Source organism: Pristiophorus japonicus, chromosome 23 (assembly GCF_044704955.1).
Source record: "Pristiophorus japonicus isolate sPriJap1 chromosome 23, sPriJap1.hap1, whole genome shotgun sequence".
NCBI classification, from domain to species: Eukaryota; Metazoa; Chordata; class Chondrichthyes; family Pristiophoridae; genus Pristiophorus; species Pristiophorus japonicus.
Window position 1 is genome coordinate 3,812,200 of NC_091999.1, and position 16,290 is coordinate 3,828,489.

Genomic DNA, 16,290 nt, shown 5'->3' on the forward strand with positions numbered 1-16,290 from the left:
TCTGCTTTTCAATTTTCTCCAAAAAGTGGATAAATTCACATTATGTTCCATTTGCCATGTTCTTGTCCACTCACTCACCCTGGAATGACCCCTGTATCTGTTTCAGGCTCTGGGCGACATTGAGATCGCTATCAAAGTGGTGAAGGCAGAGATGGGGAGCGCGGAGAATCCACTGGACAGACAGTATCGCTCCCTGCACTGCAGCCTCAAGCCCCTGGAGCACACCGCATCGGAATTCAAGGTCTGCCGCTCCCACTCTCATGGCTCCTAATAAACTACGCTGATCCTCGAGCACTCTTGGTGATAGTGGTGGGGTGGAGGAGGCGGGGGGGCTCTATGTCAGAGACAAAACACAGCCAACACTCAAACACCCCCAGGGCAGGTACAGGGGGTTAGATACAGAGTAAAGCTCCCTCTACACTGTCCCATCAAACACTCCCAGGGCAGGTACAGGGGGTTAGATACAGAGTAAAGCTCCCTCTACACTGTCCCATCAAACACTCCCAGGGCAGGTACAGGGGGTTAGATACAGAGTAAATCTCCCTCTACACTGTCCCATCAAACACTCCCAGGGCAGGTACAGCACGGGGTTAGATACAGAGTAAAGCTCCCTCTACACTGTCCCATCAAACACTCCCAGGGCAGGTACAGGGGGTTAGATACAGAGTAAAGCTCCCTCGACACTGTCCCATCAAACACTCCCAGGGCAGGTACAGCACGGGGTTAGATACAGAGTAAAGCTCCCTCGACACTGTCCCATCAAACACTCCCAGGGCAGGTACAGAGGGTTAGATACAGAGTAAAGCTCCCTCGACACTGTCCCATCAAACACTCCCAGGGCAGGTACAGGGGGTTAGATACAGAGTAAAGTTCCCACTACACTGTCCATCAAACACTCCCAGGGCAGGTACAGGGGGTTAGATACAGAGTAAAGCTCCCTCTACACTGTCCCATCAAACACTCCCAGGGCAGGTACAGGGGGTTAGATACAGAGTGAAGCTCCCTCTACACTGTCCCATCAAACACTCCCAGGGCAGGTACAGCACGGGGTTAGATACAGAGTAAAGCTCCCTCTACACTGTCCCATCAAACACTCCCAGGGCAGGTACAGGGGGTTAGATACAGAGTAAAGCTCCCTCTACACTGTCCCATCAAACACTCCCAGGACAGGTACAGGGGGTTAGATACAGAGTAAAGCTCCCTCTACACTGTCCCATCAAACACTCCCAGGGCAGGTACAGCACGAGGTTAGATACAGAGTAAAGCTCCCTCTACACTGTCCCATCAAACACTCTCAGGATAGCCCATGATATTTAATGGGCTGTCTCATCTTTCTCTTCCATTGCCTTATTGAGCCACCACCCCTCCCTGGTCTGTGCTGAGAGCTGGTCCCAGCCAGGGCGGGCTACAGTTGGCACTGAGCTCCACACATATTAGGAGGAGCCTCGGTTCCACCTCCGGTCTGTGCAAAGTTAGCAGTTCGCAGGGGGTGGCGGCGGGGTGGGTGAAGTGGGCGGCTATAATCGGTACCGGACTGAATCCCATGCAGTGTGTGTGTGCAGACAGTGAGCAGTACTTGCTGTTGGGGATCGTGCACGAGGAAGGCCAGTGGAATGTTGGCCTTTATTGTAAGGGGGATGGAGTATAAAAGCAGAGAAGTCCTGCTACAACTGTACAGGGTATTGGTGAGGCCACACCTGGAGTACTGCGTGCAGTTTTGGTCTCCGTATTTCAGGAAGGATATACTTACATTGGAGGCTGTTCAGAGAAGGTTCACTCGGTTGATTCCGGGGATGAGGGGGTTGACTTATGAGGAAAGGTTGAGCAGGTTGGGCCTCGACTCATTGGAGTTCAGAAGAATGAGAGGTGATCTTAAGATTCTGAGGATGCTTGACAGAGTAGATGCAGAGAGGATGTTTCCCCTCGTGGGGGAATCTAGAACTAGGGGGCATAGTCTCAGAATAAGGGGCCGCCCATTTAAAACTGAGATGAGGAGGAATTTCTTCTCTCAGAGGGTTGTAAATCTGTGGAATTCTCTGCCCCAGAGAGCTGTGGAGGCTGGGTCATTGAATATATTTAAGGTGGAGATAGACAGATTTTTGAGCGATAAGGGAGTGAAGGATTATGGGGAGCGGGCGGGGAAGTGGAGCTGAGTCCATGATCAGATCAGCCATGATCGTATTGAATGGGGGAGCAGGCTCGAGGGGCCGAATGGCCGACTCCTGCTCCTGTTTCTTATGTTCTTGTGAATGGCCATTTGGGTGAGGAGTTCGTTTCCCCTCCCCCCCGCCCCCACGTGAGAGTTGGTGGGGTTAGGAGGACGACGAGATGGCCCATTCCAGCGGTAAGGTCACTCACTGTTTCTCCCCTTGTTCTTCCTGCTCAGGTGATCGAGAAATACCTGCAGTCCACCCACGCCTCCACTCACACCGACTACACCATGCAGCTGCTCGAGGTCTTCGACGTGGAGCGAGAGGGAGAGCAGGACCAGTTCCGCACAGACCTGGGGAACAGGTGGGAAGCACATCCCGCATTGGGCAGGGTGGGCTGGCACATATCCATCGATCCTGACTGCTGTCTCTCAGTCCCCTCTCCCTCAGGGAGCTATCTGTACACTGACTGGTGTCTCTCAGTCCCTCTCCCTCAGGGAGATATCTGTACACTGGCTGGTGTCTCTCAGTCCCCTCTCCCTCAGGGAGATATCTGTACACTGACTGGTGTCTCTCAGTCCCCTCCCCCTCAGGGAGATATCTGTACACTGACTGGTGTCTCTCAGTCCCCTCTCCCTCAGGGAGATATCTGTACACTGACTGGTGTCCCTCAGTCCCCTCTCCCTCAGGGAGATATCTGTACACTGACTGGTGTCTCTCAGTCCCTCTCCCTCAGGGAGATATCTCTAAGGATAAGGGGTAAGCCATTTAGGACCGAGATGCGGAGGAACTTCTTCACCCAGAGAGTGGTGAACCTGTGGAATTCTCTACCACAGAAAGTTGTTGAGGCCAATTCACTAAATATATTCAAAAAGGAGTTAGATGAGGTCCTTACTGCTAGGGGGATCAAGGGGTATGGCGAGAAAGCAGGAATGGGGTACTGAAGTTGAATGTTCAGCCATGAACTCATTGAATGGCGGTGCAGGCTAGAAGGGCCGAATGGCCTACTCCTGCACCTATTTTCTATGTTTCTATGTTTCTACACTGACTGGTGTCTCTCAGTCCCTCTCTCCCTCAGGGAGATATCTGTACACTGACTGGTGTCTCTCAGTCCCTCTCTCCCTCAGGGAGATATCTGTACACTGACTGGTGTCTCTCAGTCCCTCTCCCTCAGGGAGATATCTGTACACTGACTGGTGTCTCTCAGTCCCTCTCTCCCTCAGGGAGATATCTGTACACTGACTGGTGTCTCTCGGTCCCTCTCCCTCAGGGAGATATCTGTACACTGACTGGTGTCTCTCAGTCCCTCTCCCTCAGGGAGATATCTGATAACTGACTGGTGTCTCCCAGTCCCTCTCCCTCAGGGAGATATCTGTACACTGGCTGGTGTCTCTCAGTCCCCTCTCCCTCAGGGAGATATCTGTACACTGACTGGTGTCTCTCAGTCCCCTCTCCCTCAGGGAGATATCTGTACACTGACTGGTGTCTCTCAGTCCCTCTCCCTCAGGGTTCAAGAAGGCGACTCACCACCACCTTCTCAAGGGGCAATTAGGGATGGCCAATAAATGCCGGCCTTGCCAGCGACGCCCACATCCCAGGAACGAAGAATAGTTTTTTAAAAATTCTGTCCTTGTTTTTAAATCTTTCTGTAACTAATGTGTGGAGGTGATCCAAAACTCGGCTGCCCCGTTTCCTAACTCGCACCAAGTCCCGCTCACCCATCACCCCCTGTGCTCGCTGCCCCGTGTTCTAACTCGCACCGAGTCCCGCTCACCCATCACCCTCTGCTCGCTGCCCCGTGTCCTAACTCGCACCAAGTCCCGCTCACCCATCACCCCCTGTGCTCGCTGCCCCGTGTTCTAACTCGCACCGAGTCCCGCTCACCCATCACCCTCTGCTCGCTGCCCCGTGTCCTAACTCGCACCCAGTCCCACTCACCCATCACCCCCTGTGCTCACTGCCCCGTGTCCTAACTTGCACCAAGCCCCGTTCACCCATCACCCCCTGTCCTCACTGCCCCATGTCCTAACTTGCACCAAGTCCCATTCACCCATCACCCCCTGTGCTCGCTGCCCCCGTGTCCTAACTTGCACCCAGTCCCGCTCACCCATCACCCCCTGTGCTCACTGCCCCGTGTCCTAACTCGCACCAAGTCCCGCTCACCCATCACCCCCTGTGCTCACTGACCTACATTGGCTCCCGATTAAGCAACGCCTCGATTTCAAAATTCTCATCCTTGTTTTCAAATCCCTCCATGGCCCTCGCCTCTCCCTATCTCTGTAATCTCCTCCAGCCCCACAACTCCCCCGAGATGTCTGCACTCCTCTAATTCTGCCCTCCTGACCATCCCTGATTATAATCGCTCCACCATCGGTGGCCGTGCCTTCTGTTGCCTGGGCCCCAAGCTCTGGAACTCCCTCCCTAAACCTCTCCGCCTCTCTAGCTCTCTCCTCCTTCAAGACGCTCCTTAAAACCTGCCTCTTTGACCAAGCTTTTGGTCACCTGCCCTAATTTCTCCTTCTGTGGCTCGATGTCAAATTCGTAATCTCATAAATACTTGTGTGAAGCGCTTTGGGACGTTTTACTCCGTTAGTTAAAGGCGCTATATAAATCCAGGTTGTTGAAAGTCCCAGCTCCGTCACTTCCTGTCAAACGTTGTACGGTAATGATGCCTTCTGTCCAGTGGTGGTGCTGTGGGTATGGTTACAGTGTGACCCGTTTATTTTGGCAGTTCCCGTTATAAATGTGGAGGTCGGGATGTGTAACGGAGGGAGGATTGACGGGAAGTGAGCGCAGGCGTGAGATTTTTAACATTTTAAAATCGGAAGGGGATGAATTTCTGTGGCGATTGTCCCGCCCAAGGAACTGCGAGGGCATACATATCAGGAAAGGATGAACAGTCTTGGGTCTGTCTTCTCTTGGGGGGGTGGGCGGGGGAAGAAGGCTAAGGGGTGACCTAATAGAGGTCTTTAAAATTATGAAAGAGTGGATACAGAGAGAGTGTTCCCACTTGTGGGGGAAGAAAGACTTGTATTTATATAGCGCCTTTCACGGTCACCGGACGTCACAAAGCGCTTTTACAGCCAATGAAGTACTTTTGGAGTGTAGTCACTGTTGTAACGTGTGTGTGAAACGCGGCAGGAAATTGTGCACAGCAAGCTCCCACACACAGCAACGTGATAATGAGGGCTGTGACTGCTCAGCCGTTGAGTAGATTCAGAACAGATAGCGGGAGACTTTTGGACATTAAGGGATACAGGGCTAGGGCAGGAAAGTGGAGTTGAGGTCAAAGATCAGCCATGATCTTATTGAATGGCGGAGCAGGCTCGAGGGGCCGAATGGCCGACTCCTGCTCCTATTTCTTGTGCTTTACTGATTGCAACCTATTCTAAACAGCGAAATCAAAACTGCCTTCAAATTCTCAAACTGCTGCGCTGGCCCATGGGTTAACAGTCCGGTCCCTTGGAGAACTGACACAAGTGTTTGACTTGCCCAGGGGTGGACAGTAAAAGATTGTACCCGCTGGTGGGTAACCAGGGGGGTCGGATCTCTGGGTCAGTGCGAGGAAAAGTAAAAGAAAGACTTGGATTTATATAGCGCCTTTCCCGGCCACCGGACGTCTCAAAGCGCTTTACAGCCAATGAAGTACTTTTGGAGTGCGGTCACTGGTGTATTGTGGGAAACGCGGCGGCTAATTTGCGCACAGCAAGCTCCCACACACACAGCGATGTGATGATGACCCAGATAATCTGTTTTTTGTTATGTTGATGGAGGGATAAATATTGGCCCCAGGACCCCGGGGATAACTCCCCCTGCTCTTCTTCCAAATAGAAATACGGGATCTTTTACGTCCGCCCGAGAGGGCAGACGGGGGCCTCGGTCAGTGGCATCCCCTGCGATCCTTTGCCCCAGCGTTTCGCACTGATTCGTGCAGACCGGAGCTCGCTCCTCCGCACGCACGCCTCGTGTTCGGCGCCGTTGCTCACGGCCTCTGTCTCTCTCTCTCTCTCTCTCTCTCTCTCTCTCTCTCTCTCTCTCAGGCAGCTCTTGTGGCACGGCTCCCGACTGTCCAACTGGGTGAGCATCCTGAACCAGGGTCTCCGAATCGCCCCTCCGGAGGCCCCCGTCACCGGCTACATGGTAAGTGAGCACCTGAGATCGGGCATCGCTGCTCCTCGCGCTGCGGCCTTTATTGCAAAGGGGGATGGAGTATAGCAGCAGGGAAGTCCTGCTACAACTGTATAGGGTATTGGTAAGACCACACCTGGAGTACTGCGTGCAGTTTTGGTCTCTGTATTTAAGGAGGGATATACTTGCATTGGAGGCTGTTCATAGAAGGTTCACTCGGTCGATTCCAGAGATGAGGGGGTTGACTTATGAAGAAAGGTTGAGCAGGTTGGGCCTCTACACATTGGAGTTCAGAAGAATGAGAGATGATCTTATCGAAACATAGAAGATAATGAGGGGGTTTGACAAGGTGGATGCAGAGAGGATGTTGGCCTTTATTGCAAGGGGGCTGGAGTATAAAAGCAGAGAAGTCCTGCTACAACTGTACAGGGTATTGGTGAGGCCACACCTGGAGTACTGCGTACAGTTTTGGTCTCTGTATTTAAGGAGGGATATACTTGCATTGGAGGCTGTTCAGAGAAGGTTCACTCGGTTGATTCCGGAGATGAGGGGGTTGACTTATGAAGAAAGGTTGAGCAGGTTGGGCCTCTACTCATTGAAGTTTAGAAGAATGAGAGGTGACCTTAATGAAATGTATAAGATTCTGAGGGGGCTCGACAGGGTAGATGCAGAGAGGATGTTTCTCTCCGGGGGTGGGGGGGAGAATCTAGGGGGCATGATCTTAGAATAAGGGGCCGCCCATTTAAAACTGAGATGAGGAGGAATTTCTTCTCTCAGAGGGTTGTAAATCTGTGGAATTCTCTGCCCCAGAGAGCTGTGGAGGCTGGGTCATTGAATATATTTAAGGTGGAGATAGACAGATTTTTGAGCGATAAGGGAGTGAAGGGTTATGGGGAGCGGGCGGGGAAGTGGAGCTGAGTCCATGATCGGATCAGCCATGATCTTACTGAATGGCGGAGCAGGCTCGAGGGGCCAAATGGCCGACTCCTGCTCCTGTTCCTTATGGTCGCTGTTAAAGGGAAGGGTCCTTCACACCGAGACTAACTCACGACAGTCACCGTTAAAGGGAGCATTGGAAGTTCCCCTGATTTATCGAGCGGAGATTGACTATCTCGGGCGGGAAGGGATGGCGGGGTGCGGGGGAGCTACAATTGGTACCGAGTCCACAGGGCACAGGTTCAATCCTATCCCCCACCCCCAGGTCTGTGCCGAGTTAGCCGATCCCAGCCGGGACCAGGATGCCGGCTTTTTTGCCAGTCAGATTTGCCGAAGAACCAAAGGCGACACGTGGAAAGTCCTTTTTTTTTTTTCTGAAACGCAGCGAGTGGTTAGGCTCTGGAATGCGCTGCCGGGAAAGGGTGGTGGAGGCAGACTCGATCGCGGCTTTGAAAAGGGAGTTGGATGAGGACCTGAAGGGACGGAAATTGCAGGGCTTCGGGGGGAAAGGGCGGGGGAGTGGGACGAGCAGAGGACCGGCACGGGCTCGATGGGCCGAATGGCCGCCCCCCTGTGCTGTAACCGCTGTGTGATTCCAGTGGGGGAGGCGCTACAGTTGGTACTGAGCCAGCCTGGGCTAGGGAAGAGGGGGAAAAATCAAGCCAGGGTTCCCACTCCTGATCACGATTCATTATTGATCGGTAGTGGTAAGTGTCGTTGGGGGGAGGGGGGGGCGCTGGTGTGGTCAGGGTGAGGAGAAGGCATCTTGTGTGTGTGACCAGCTAGCAGCTCCGTAACGTAGCTTGCATTTTATTGCCTCCAATGTAGAAGATTAAGGGGTGATCACGTTGAGGTGTTCAAGATGATTAACGGATGTGACAGGGTAGATCGAGAGAAAATTATTTCCTCGAGTGGGGGGTGGGGGGGGCGAGTGCAGAACAAGGGGACATAACGTTAAAATTCGAGCCAGGCCGTTCAGGGGTGATGTCAGGAAGCACTTCTTCACACACAGGGTGGTGGGAATCTGATAAACTCCCCCTCAGGAAAAGCTTTTGAGGCCGGTGGGCTCAATTGAAAATGTCAAAACTGAGATTGAAAGATTTTTGGCAGGCAGAGGGGTGTTAAAGGTTACGGAACCAAGGCGGGTAGATGGGGTTAAGATACAGATCAGGCAGGATTTAATTGAAGGGTGGAACAGGCTCGAGGGGCTGAGTGGCCTCCTCCTGTTCTTGTGTAACAGGCTCGAGGGGCTGAATGGCCTCCTCCTGTCCCTGTGTAACAGACTCGAGGGGCTGAGTGGCCTCCTCCTGTCCCTGTGTAACAGGCTCAAGGGGCTGAGTGGCCTCCTCCTGTTCCTGTGTAACAGGCTCGAGGGGCTGAATGGGCCTCCTCCTGTTCCTGTGTAACAGGCTCGAGGTGCTGAATGGGCCTCCTCCTGTTCCTATGTAACAGGCTTGAGGGGCTGAATGGCCTCCTCCTGTTCCTATGTAACAGGCTCGAGGGGCTGAATGGCCTCCTCCTGTTCCTATATAACAGACTCGTGGGGTTGAATGGCCTCCTCCTGTTCCTATATAACAGACTCGAGGGGCTGAATGGCCTCCTCCTGTTCCTGTGTAACAGGCCCGAGGGACTGAATGGGCCTCCTCCTGTTGCTATGTAACAGGCCTGAGGGGCTGAATGGGCCGCCTCCTGTTCCTGTGTAACAGGCTCGAGGGGCTGAATGGCCTCCTCCTGTTCCTGTGTAACAGGCTCGAGGGGCTGAATGGGCCTCCTCCTGTTCCTGTGTAACAGGCTCGAGGGGCTGAATGGGCCTCCTCCTGTTCCTATGTAACAGGCTCGAGGGGCTGAATAGAGGAAACTAAAACTAGGGGTCATAGTCTCAGAATAAGGGGCCGCCCATTTAAAACTGAGATGAGGAGGAATTTCTTCTCAGAGGGTTGTAAATTTGTGGAATTCTCTGCCCCAGAGAGCTGTGGAGGGCTGGGTCATTGAATATATTTAAGGCGAAGATAGACAGATTTTTGAGCGATAAGGGAGTGAAGGGTTATGGGGAGCGGGCGGGGAAGTGGAGCTGAGTCCATGATCGGATCAGCCCTGATCTTATTGAATGGCAGAGCAGGCTCGAGGGGCCGAATGGCCGACTCCTGCTCCTATTTCTTATATTCTTATGTTTCCTCTGGCTGGGGAGTCTAGAACCAGGGCTCAAAGAATAAGGGGTCGGATATTTAGGACTGATGAGGAGGAACTTCTTCACTCAGAGGGGGGTGAATCTTTGGCATACTCTACCCAAAGGGCTGTGGAGGCTCAGTCTTGGGAGTATATTGAAGACCGAGAGCGATAGAATTTTTTGGATACTAAGGGAATCGAGGGATAAGGGGATAGAGCAAGAAGGTGGAGTTAAGGCCAAAGATCAGCCATGATCTCATTGAATGGCGGAGCAGGTTCGAGGGGCCGAATGGCCGACTCCTGCCCCTAATTCTTATGTGGATAATTACTGCCTCGTTTTGTGCCTCCTCTGCACTTCTGCGCCAGTCATACATTTCCCTTTCTCTTTCTCTCTCCTACCCCCGCTCTCCCCACAGTTTGGGAAGGGAATATACTTCGCAGACATGTCCTCGAAGAGTGCCAATTACTGCTTCGCCACCCGGGAGCATAACGTTGGGCTCCTGCTGCTGTGTGAGGTAAGGAAACAAGGGGGCTGTGAGACCCCTCGATTAAACCCCCCGAACCCCTCGATTAGATTCCAGCCTGTAACTCACTCCCGGGTATCTGTTATTCTATATATAAACCCCCTGAGCCCCTTGATTAGATTCCAGCCTGTAACTCACTCCCGGGTATCTGTTATTCTATATATAAACCACCCGAACCCCTCGATTAGATTCCAGCCTGTAACTCACTCCCGGGTATCTGTTGTTCTATATATAAACCCCCGAACCCCTTGATTAGATTCCAGCCTGTAACTCACTCCCGGGTATCTGTTGTTCTATATATAAACCCCCTGAGCCCCTCGATTAGATTCCAGCCTGTAACTCACTCCCGGGTATCTGTTGTTCTATATATAAACCCCCGAACCCCTCGATTATATTCCAGCCTGTAACTCACTCCCGGGTATCTGTTATTCTATATATAAACCCCCCCGAACCCCTCAATTAGATTCCAGCCTGTAACTCACTCCCAGGTATCTGTTATTCTATATATAAACCCCCCGAACCCCTCGATTAGATTCCAGCGTGTAACTCACTCCCGGGTATCTGTTATTCTATATATAAACCCCCCGAACCCCTCGATTAGATTCCAGTCTGTAACTCACTCCCGGGTATCTGTTATTCTATATATAAACCCCCGAACCCCTCGATTAGATTCCAGCGTGTAACTCACTCCCGGGTATCTGTTATTCTATATATAAACCCCCGAACCCCTCGATTAGATTCCAGCGTGTAACTCACTCCCAGGTATCTGTTATTCTATATATAAACCCCCTGAGCCCCTCGATTAGATTCCAGTCTGTAACTCACTCCCGGGTATCTGTTATTCTATATATAAACCACCCGAACCCATCGATTAGATTCCAGCCTGTAACTCACTCCCGGGTATCAGTTATTCTATATATAAACCCCCCGAACCCCTCGATTAGATTCCAGCCTGTAACTCACTCCCGGGTATCAGTTATTCTATATATAAACCCCCCGAACCCCTCGATTAGATTCCAGCCTGTAACTCACTCCCGGGTATCTGTTATTCTATATATAAACCCCCTGAACCCCTCTGAGGCTGCAGCCTTCACTAACCTCTCGTCTCTTCAGGTGGCGCTGGGCGACAGTCACCAGCTGTTGGCTGCTGACTATGAAGCAGATAAGCTGCCCCCGGGGAAGGACAGTACCATGGGCCTCGGCAAGATCGCTCCGAACCACAAAAGTGATGTTACCCTGTAAGTACCCCGAGCACTGACTGCCCCTCTCGCCCTGCCTCAGTTGTCCCGACAAGACAAACCCTCTGACCCTGCCTTTCCCTGTGGCTCATCCCCTCTCTCCGTCTACCTTCCATCAGACTTCAAACTGAAGGCACCTCGTTTGCCCCCTCCGCTGGGCGTAAGAGATCCCACGGGCACTATTTCGGAAAAGAGCAGGGGAGTTCTCCCTGCTGTCAGCCCTGGCTCGCTGGGTAGCACTCTCGCCTCCGAGTCTGAAGGTTGTGGGATATTCACTTTGGTGGGAAGAATAGAATAACTTTATTTAAACGGTGAGAAACTTTTAAATGTCGGCGTTCAGAGAGATTTGGGTGTCCCTCGTGCAAGAAACACAAAGCTAGCATTCAGCTACAGCAAGCAATAAGGAAGGTAAATGGCACGTTGTCCTTTACTGCAAGGGGGTTGCAGTATCAGAGTACGGAATTCTTGCTACAATTGTACAGGGCCCTGGTGAGACCACACCTGGAGCACTGGGCACAGTTTGGGTCTCCTGATCTTAAAGAAGGATGTACTTGCCTTGGAGGCGGTATAACGGAGGGTCACCAGACTGATTCCTGGGACGAGAGGGCTGCCCTATGAGGAGAGATTGTGTAGGTTGGGCCGATACACTCTGGAGTTTAGAAGAATGAGAGGTGATCTCATTGAAACATACAAGATCCTGAGGGGGCTTGACAGGGTAGATGCAGGGAGGGTGTTTCCCCCCCGGGCTGGGGAGTCTAGAACCAGGGGTCACACAGTCTCAGGATAAGGGCTCGGCCATTTAGGACTGAGATGAGGAGGAATTTCTTCACTCAGAGGTGGTGAATCTTTGGAGTTCTCTGCCCCAGAGGGCTGTGGAGGCTCAGTCTCTGAATATATTCAAGGCGGAGATAGAGAGATTTTTGAAATCTAGGGGGATCAAGGGAGATGGGGATCGGGCGGGAAAGTGGAGTTGAGGTCAATGGTCAGCCCTGATCTTATTAAATGGCGGAGCAGGCTCGAGGGGCCGAATGGCCTCCTCCTGCTCCTATTTCTTATGTTATATTTAGTCCCCACTCCAGTGACTTCAGCACAGAAATCCTGTGCTGACATTCCCAGTGCAATTATTGAGGGAGTGCCGCACTGTCGGTGGTGCTGTCTTTCAGATGGTACATTAAACCGAGGCCCCGCCTGCTCTCTCAGGTGGATGTAAAAGATCCTACAGGCACTGTTGGACAAAGAGCAAGGGAGGGTTATCCCTGGTGTCCTGGCCAATATTTATCCCTCAATCAACATCACTTTTTAAAAAAAAAAAAAAAAATGCTCTGGTCATTATCACATTGCTGTTTGTGGGAGCTTGCTGTGCGCAAGTTGGCTGCCATATTTCCTACGATCATCCATCATCCCCTGTGCTCGCTGCTCCCGTGTCCTAACTCGCACCATGTCCCGCTCACCCATCACCCCCTGTGCTCACTGCCCCGTGTCCTAACTCACACCAAGTCCCGCTCACCCATCAGCCCCCTGTGCTCACTGCCCCGTGTCCTAACTCGCACCGAGTCCCACTCACCCATCACCCCCTGTGCCCCGTGTCCTAACTCGCACCAAGTCCCACTCACCCATCACCCCCTGTGCTCACTGCCCCGTGTCCTAACTCGCACCAAGTCCCGCTCACCCATCAGCCCCCTGTGCTCGCTGCCCCCGTGTCCTAACTCACACCAAGTCCCGCTCACCCATCACCCCCTGTGCTCGCTGACATACATTAGCTCCCGGTTAAACAACGCCTCGATTTCAAAATTCTAATCCTTGTTTACAAATCCCTCCATGGCCCTCGCCCCTCCCTATCTCTGTAATCTCCTCCAGCCCCCACAACCCCCCCGAGATGTCTGCACTCCTCTAATTCTGCCCTCCTGACCATCCCTGATTATAATCGCTCCACCATCGGTGGCCGTGCCTTCTGTTGCCTGGGCCCCAAGCTCTGGAACTCCCTCCCTAAACCTCTCCGCCTCGCTACCTCTCTCTCCTCCTTCAAGATGCTCCTTAAAACATACCAAGCTTTTGGTCACCTGCCCTAATTTCCACGTACACGGTGTCAAATTTATATTGCATAATACTCCTGCGAGGCACCTTGGGAAGTTTCACTATGTACAAGGGCGCTATATGAATACAAGTTGTTGTTGTTAACACGGTCTCTCTCTCTCTCTCTCTCTCTCTCTCTCTCTCTCTCTCTCTCTCTCTCTCTCTCTCTCTCTCTCTCTCTCCTTCCTTGCAGTAACGGTGCGCTCGTCCCCATGGGGCCCGGGAAGGAGACCAGAGTGGAGAACCCCAAAGGCTACACTCTCAATTACAACGAGTTCATCGTCTACAGCCCGGCGCAGGTCCACATGAAATACCTGCTCAAGGTCCAGTTCGACCACGCCTCGCTGTGGTAAGCGACCTGAGACGGTGGGATCGCGGGTCTCCTGGTCGAGGTCGATGGCTCGCACAACGCCGCGAGTGTGACCTCTGACCCTGCAGGGTCACGCATGTATAAACCGCACCGCACAAGAACTAGGAGCAGGAGTCGGCCATTCGGCCCCTCGAGCCTGCTCCGCCATTCAATACGATCGTGGCCGATCCGATCATGGACTCAGCTCCACTTCCCCGCCCGTTCCCCATAACCCTTCACTCCCTTATCGCTCAAAAATCTGTCTCTCTCCACCTTAAATATATTCAATGACCCAGCCTCCACAGCTCTCTGGGGCAGAGAATTCCACAGATTTACAACCCTCCGAGAGAAGAAATTCCTCCTCATCTCAGTTTTAAATGGGCGGCCCTTTATTCTAAGATCATGCCCCCTAGTTCTAGATTCCCCCATGAGGGGAAACATCCTCTCTGCATCTACCCTGTCAATAACCTCTGCAAAAACACTTGCCTTCCCATATCCCCATAGTTGTCCTATTTTTTTTTGAACGAATTGCACTTCAAACAAGACCGCAAAACAAAATTGGGGCCCAGTGTTCTCCAAACTTACAACTTCAGAAGCAGTTGCTATTCCAAAGTGCTTCGAACTACTTTTTGCTTAACTTTCCGACCAGTCTCAGTAGTGCCAGTGTAATTCTTGGATTGCTTCCCTGTCTTCCTGTGAGAGACCAGGTGGAAATCCCCCCCCCTCTCCCACCCCACGATCGGTTAAAAGATACCACGGCTTCTACTGGAAGAGTAAGGGAGTTCCTCCCCCTGGGGGCCATGATATTTATCCCTGAGAACCAGCAGCCCAGCACAAGGCAGCGTCTTCAGTCGCCCTCGCTCTTGAGTCAGCAGGCCGTGGGTTCGAGTCCCCCACTCCAGAGACTCGAGCCCCGCAGTCCAGGGCTGACACTCCCCCCCCACCCCCCCCCCCCCCCCCCTCCGGTGTGGGTACCGAGGGAAGTGCCGCACCGTCGGAGGGGCCGGCTATCAGACGAGACGTTGAAACCGAGGGCCGCTGTTAGGTGGGCCCAAATGATGTGTCGGAAGAAAAGCAGCAGAGCGCTCCCCGCTATCTTGGCCAACAGTCCTCCCTCAAACTATCACCACCACCACCGAAAATCGAACCGACTAACTCTCGTCACGTTGCTGCCTGTGGAACTTTGCACAACAAGAGCGGTGGTGTTTGCAGACAGCGTACCAGCGACTGCACTTGAAAGTAATCCTTGAAAGGCTTTGGAATTGTTTCTTGAGAAATGTAGTTAAAATGTCGGTAATTTTGAATAACATCCGGCGCGATCGAGAGCCAGCCGGGGTGGAATAAGTTTGAAACGTTTGCCCCAACGAAAGTGCAATTCCTTCCTTTAGTGGCGTGTAACACTCTGCAACGCAGGAGACCTCCTGCGGTGGTGTACGTGGGTAGAGTGACCGTGATGGCTTCTGAGATCGAGCTGCTCACCTGACCCATCCCTCCCTCTGTAAGGCCGTGGCTCCAAACGGGCAAAGCGGGTTTAGTGCAGCTGGCTCAGCGGTCAAGTTGCCCATGAGGGTCCTGACATACCAGGTCCCGAACTTCATTTTGAAGGGGTGGACGATGCCTGTGCGTTGAGCTCTTTTAACGCGGGGTGGCCGTTGTACACCGGCCCCCACACGGGTTTAGCAGGGCGCACGGTCTTGGACCAATGGCCAAGGGGTTCCAAGACGACTGGAGACCAGGCACTGGTCTCGGCGGTGGCAGGCAGCTATAACTGCCTGTAAATTTCAGGCTGAGCGAGAGAGACCAGGCTTCCCCCACAGTAGGTTCAAGTGGATGTTGGAAGAGGCGCAGGGGAGTTCTTCCCCCCCCCCACCCCCCACCTCCAGACTGAAAGAAAGACTTGCATTTTTATAGCACCGTACATGACCTCGCGGTGTCTGGCTTGATGCGTCAGTTCGCAGAGTGTGACCGACACAGGCTGAGCTCAAGAATTGCAACGTGTCGACTTTGCCGTTAACAGAGGATGTTTGCAGTAATGGGTGGTGGGACAAGTCTGACCCGCAGACAGTAGGGATACTTGCAGGGAACGCACATTACACGCACGGCTGTTCTGCACAGATCGACGTACATAATCCAGGGTTTAAAGGAGTGACAAATTGCTTCACATTGTGTGGCTGATGTAACGTGGGAGCACCGCTGTATTTGTTTTACACTCAACTGTCTTGTGATTGTTCAGCAAAATTTATAATGCTACGAATTATAATGCAACGTTTTTTAAAGCTCGCTCTGCACTCTGTTTTTCTCTCTGCACAGACGTAGCTGAGTATTTCCAGCGTTCTCTGGTTTTATTTCCAGCATCCGCGGTATTTTTGCGGCTTTATTTACATTCTGAGTGGGAGTAGAGACCAATCGATCGATGTGAGAGTAGAGTGTGTTGCCATCCAATCAGTGTGTGAGGAGAGTGTCGTCCAATCGGTATGTGAGGAGAGAATATGTACCATCCAATTGGTGTGTGAGGAGAGAATGCGTACCATCCAATCGGTGTTGAGAGTAGAGCGAGTTGCCGTCCAATCGGTGTGTGAGGAGAGAATGGACCTGATGGCTTGCATCCTCGGGTCTTAAGAGAAGTAGCAGTAGGATAGTGGATGCATTGGTTGTAATTTACCAAAATTGCCTGGATTCTGGGGAGGTCCCAGCAGATTGGAAAATTGCAAATGTAACGCCCCTAT

General features: G+C 52.5%; 1 protein-coding gene across 4 annotated transcripts in view; it reads left to right on the forward strand.

Annotated features, from left to right (window-relative positions):
• Positions 1-15,844, forward strand: part of parp2 (poly (ADP-ribose) polymerase 2) — a 74,277-nt gene extending 58,433 nt beyond the window's left edge. For all 4 annotated transcript variants that reach the window (XM_070866640.1, XM_070866641.1, XM_070866642.1 and 1 more), the window contains 6 exons: positions 107-241; positions 2,387-2,514; positions 6,191-6,290; positions 9,797-9,895; positions 11,018-11,142; positions 13,409-15,844. In XM_070866640.1, coding sequence (XP_070722741.1) covers positions 107-241; positions 2,387-2,514; positions 6,191-6,290; positions 9,797-9,895; positions 11,018-11,142; positions 13,409-13,568 — 747 coding nt within the window. In that variant the 3' untranslated portion in view covers positions 13,569-15,844. The remainder of the gene's footprint in view (positions 1-106; positions 242-2,386; positions 2,515-6,190; positions 6,291-9,796; positions 9,896-11,017; positions 11,143-13,408) is intronic.
• Positions 15,845-16,290: the final 446 nt, after the last annotated feature.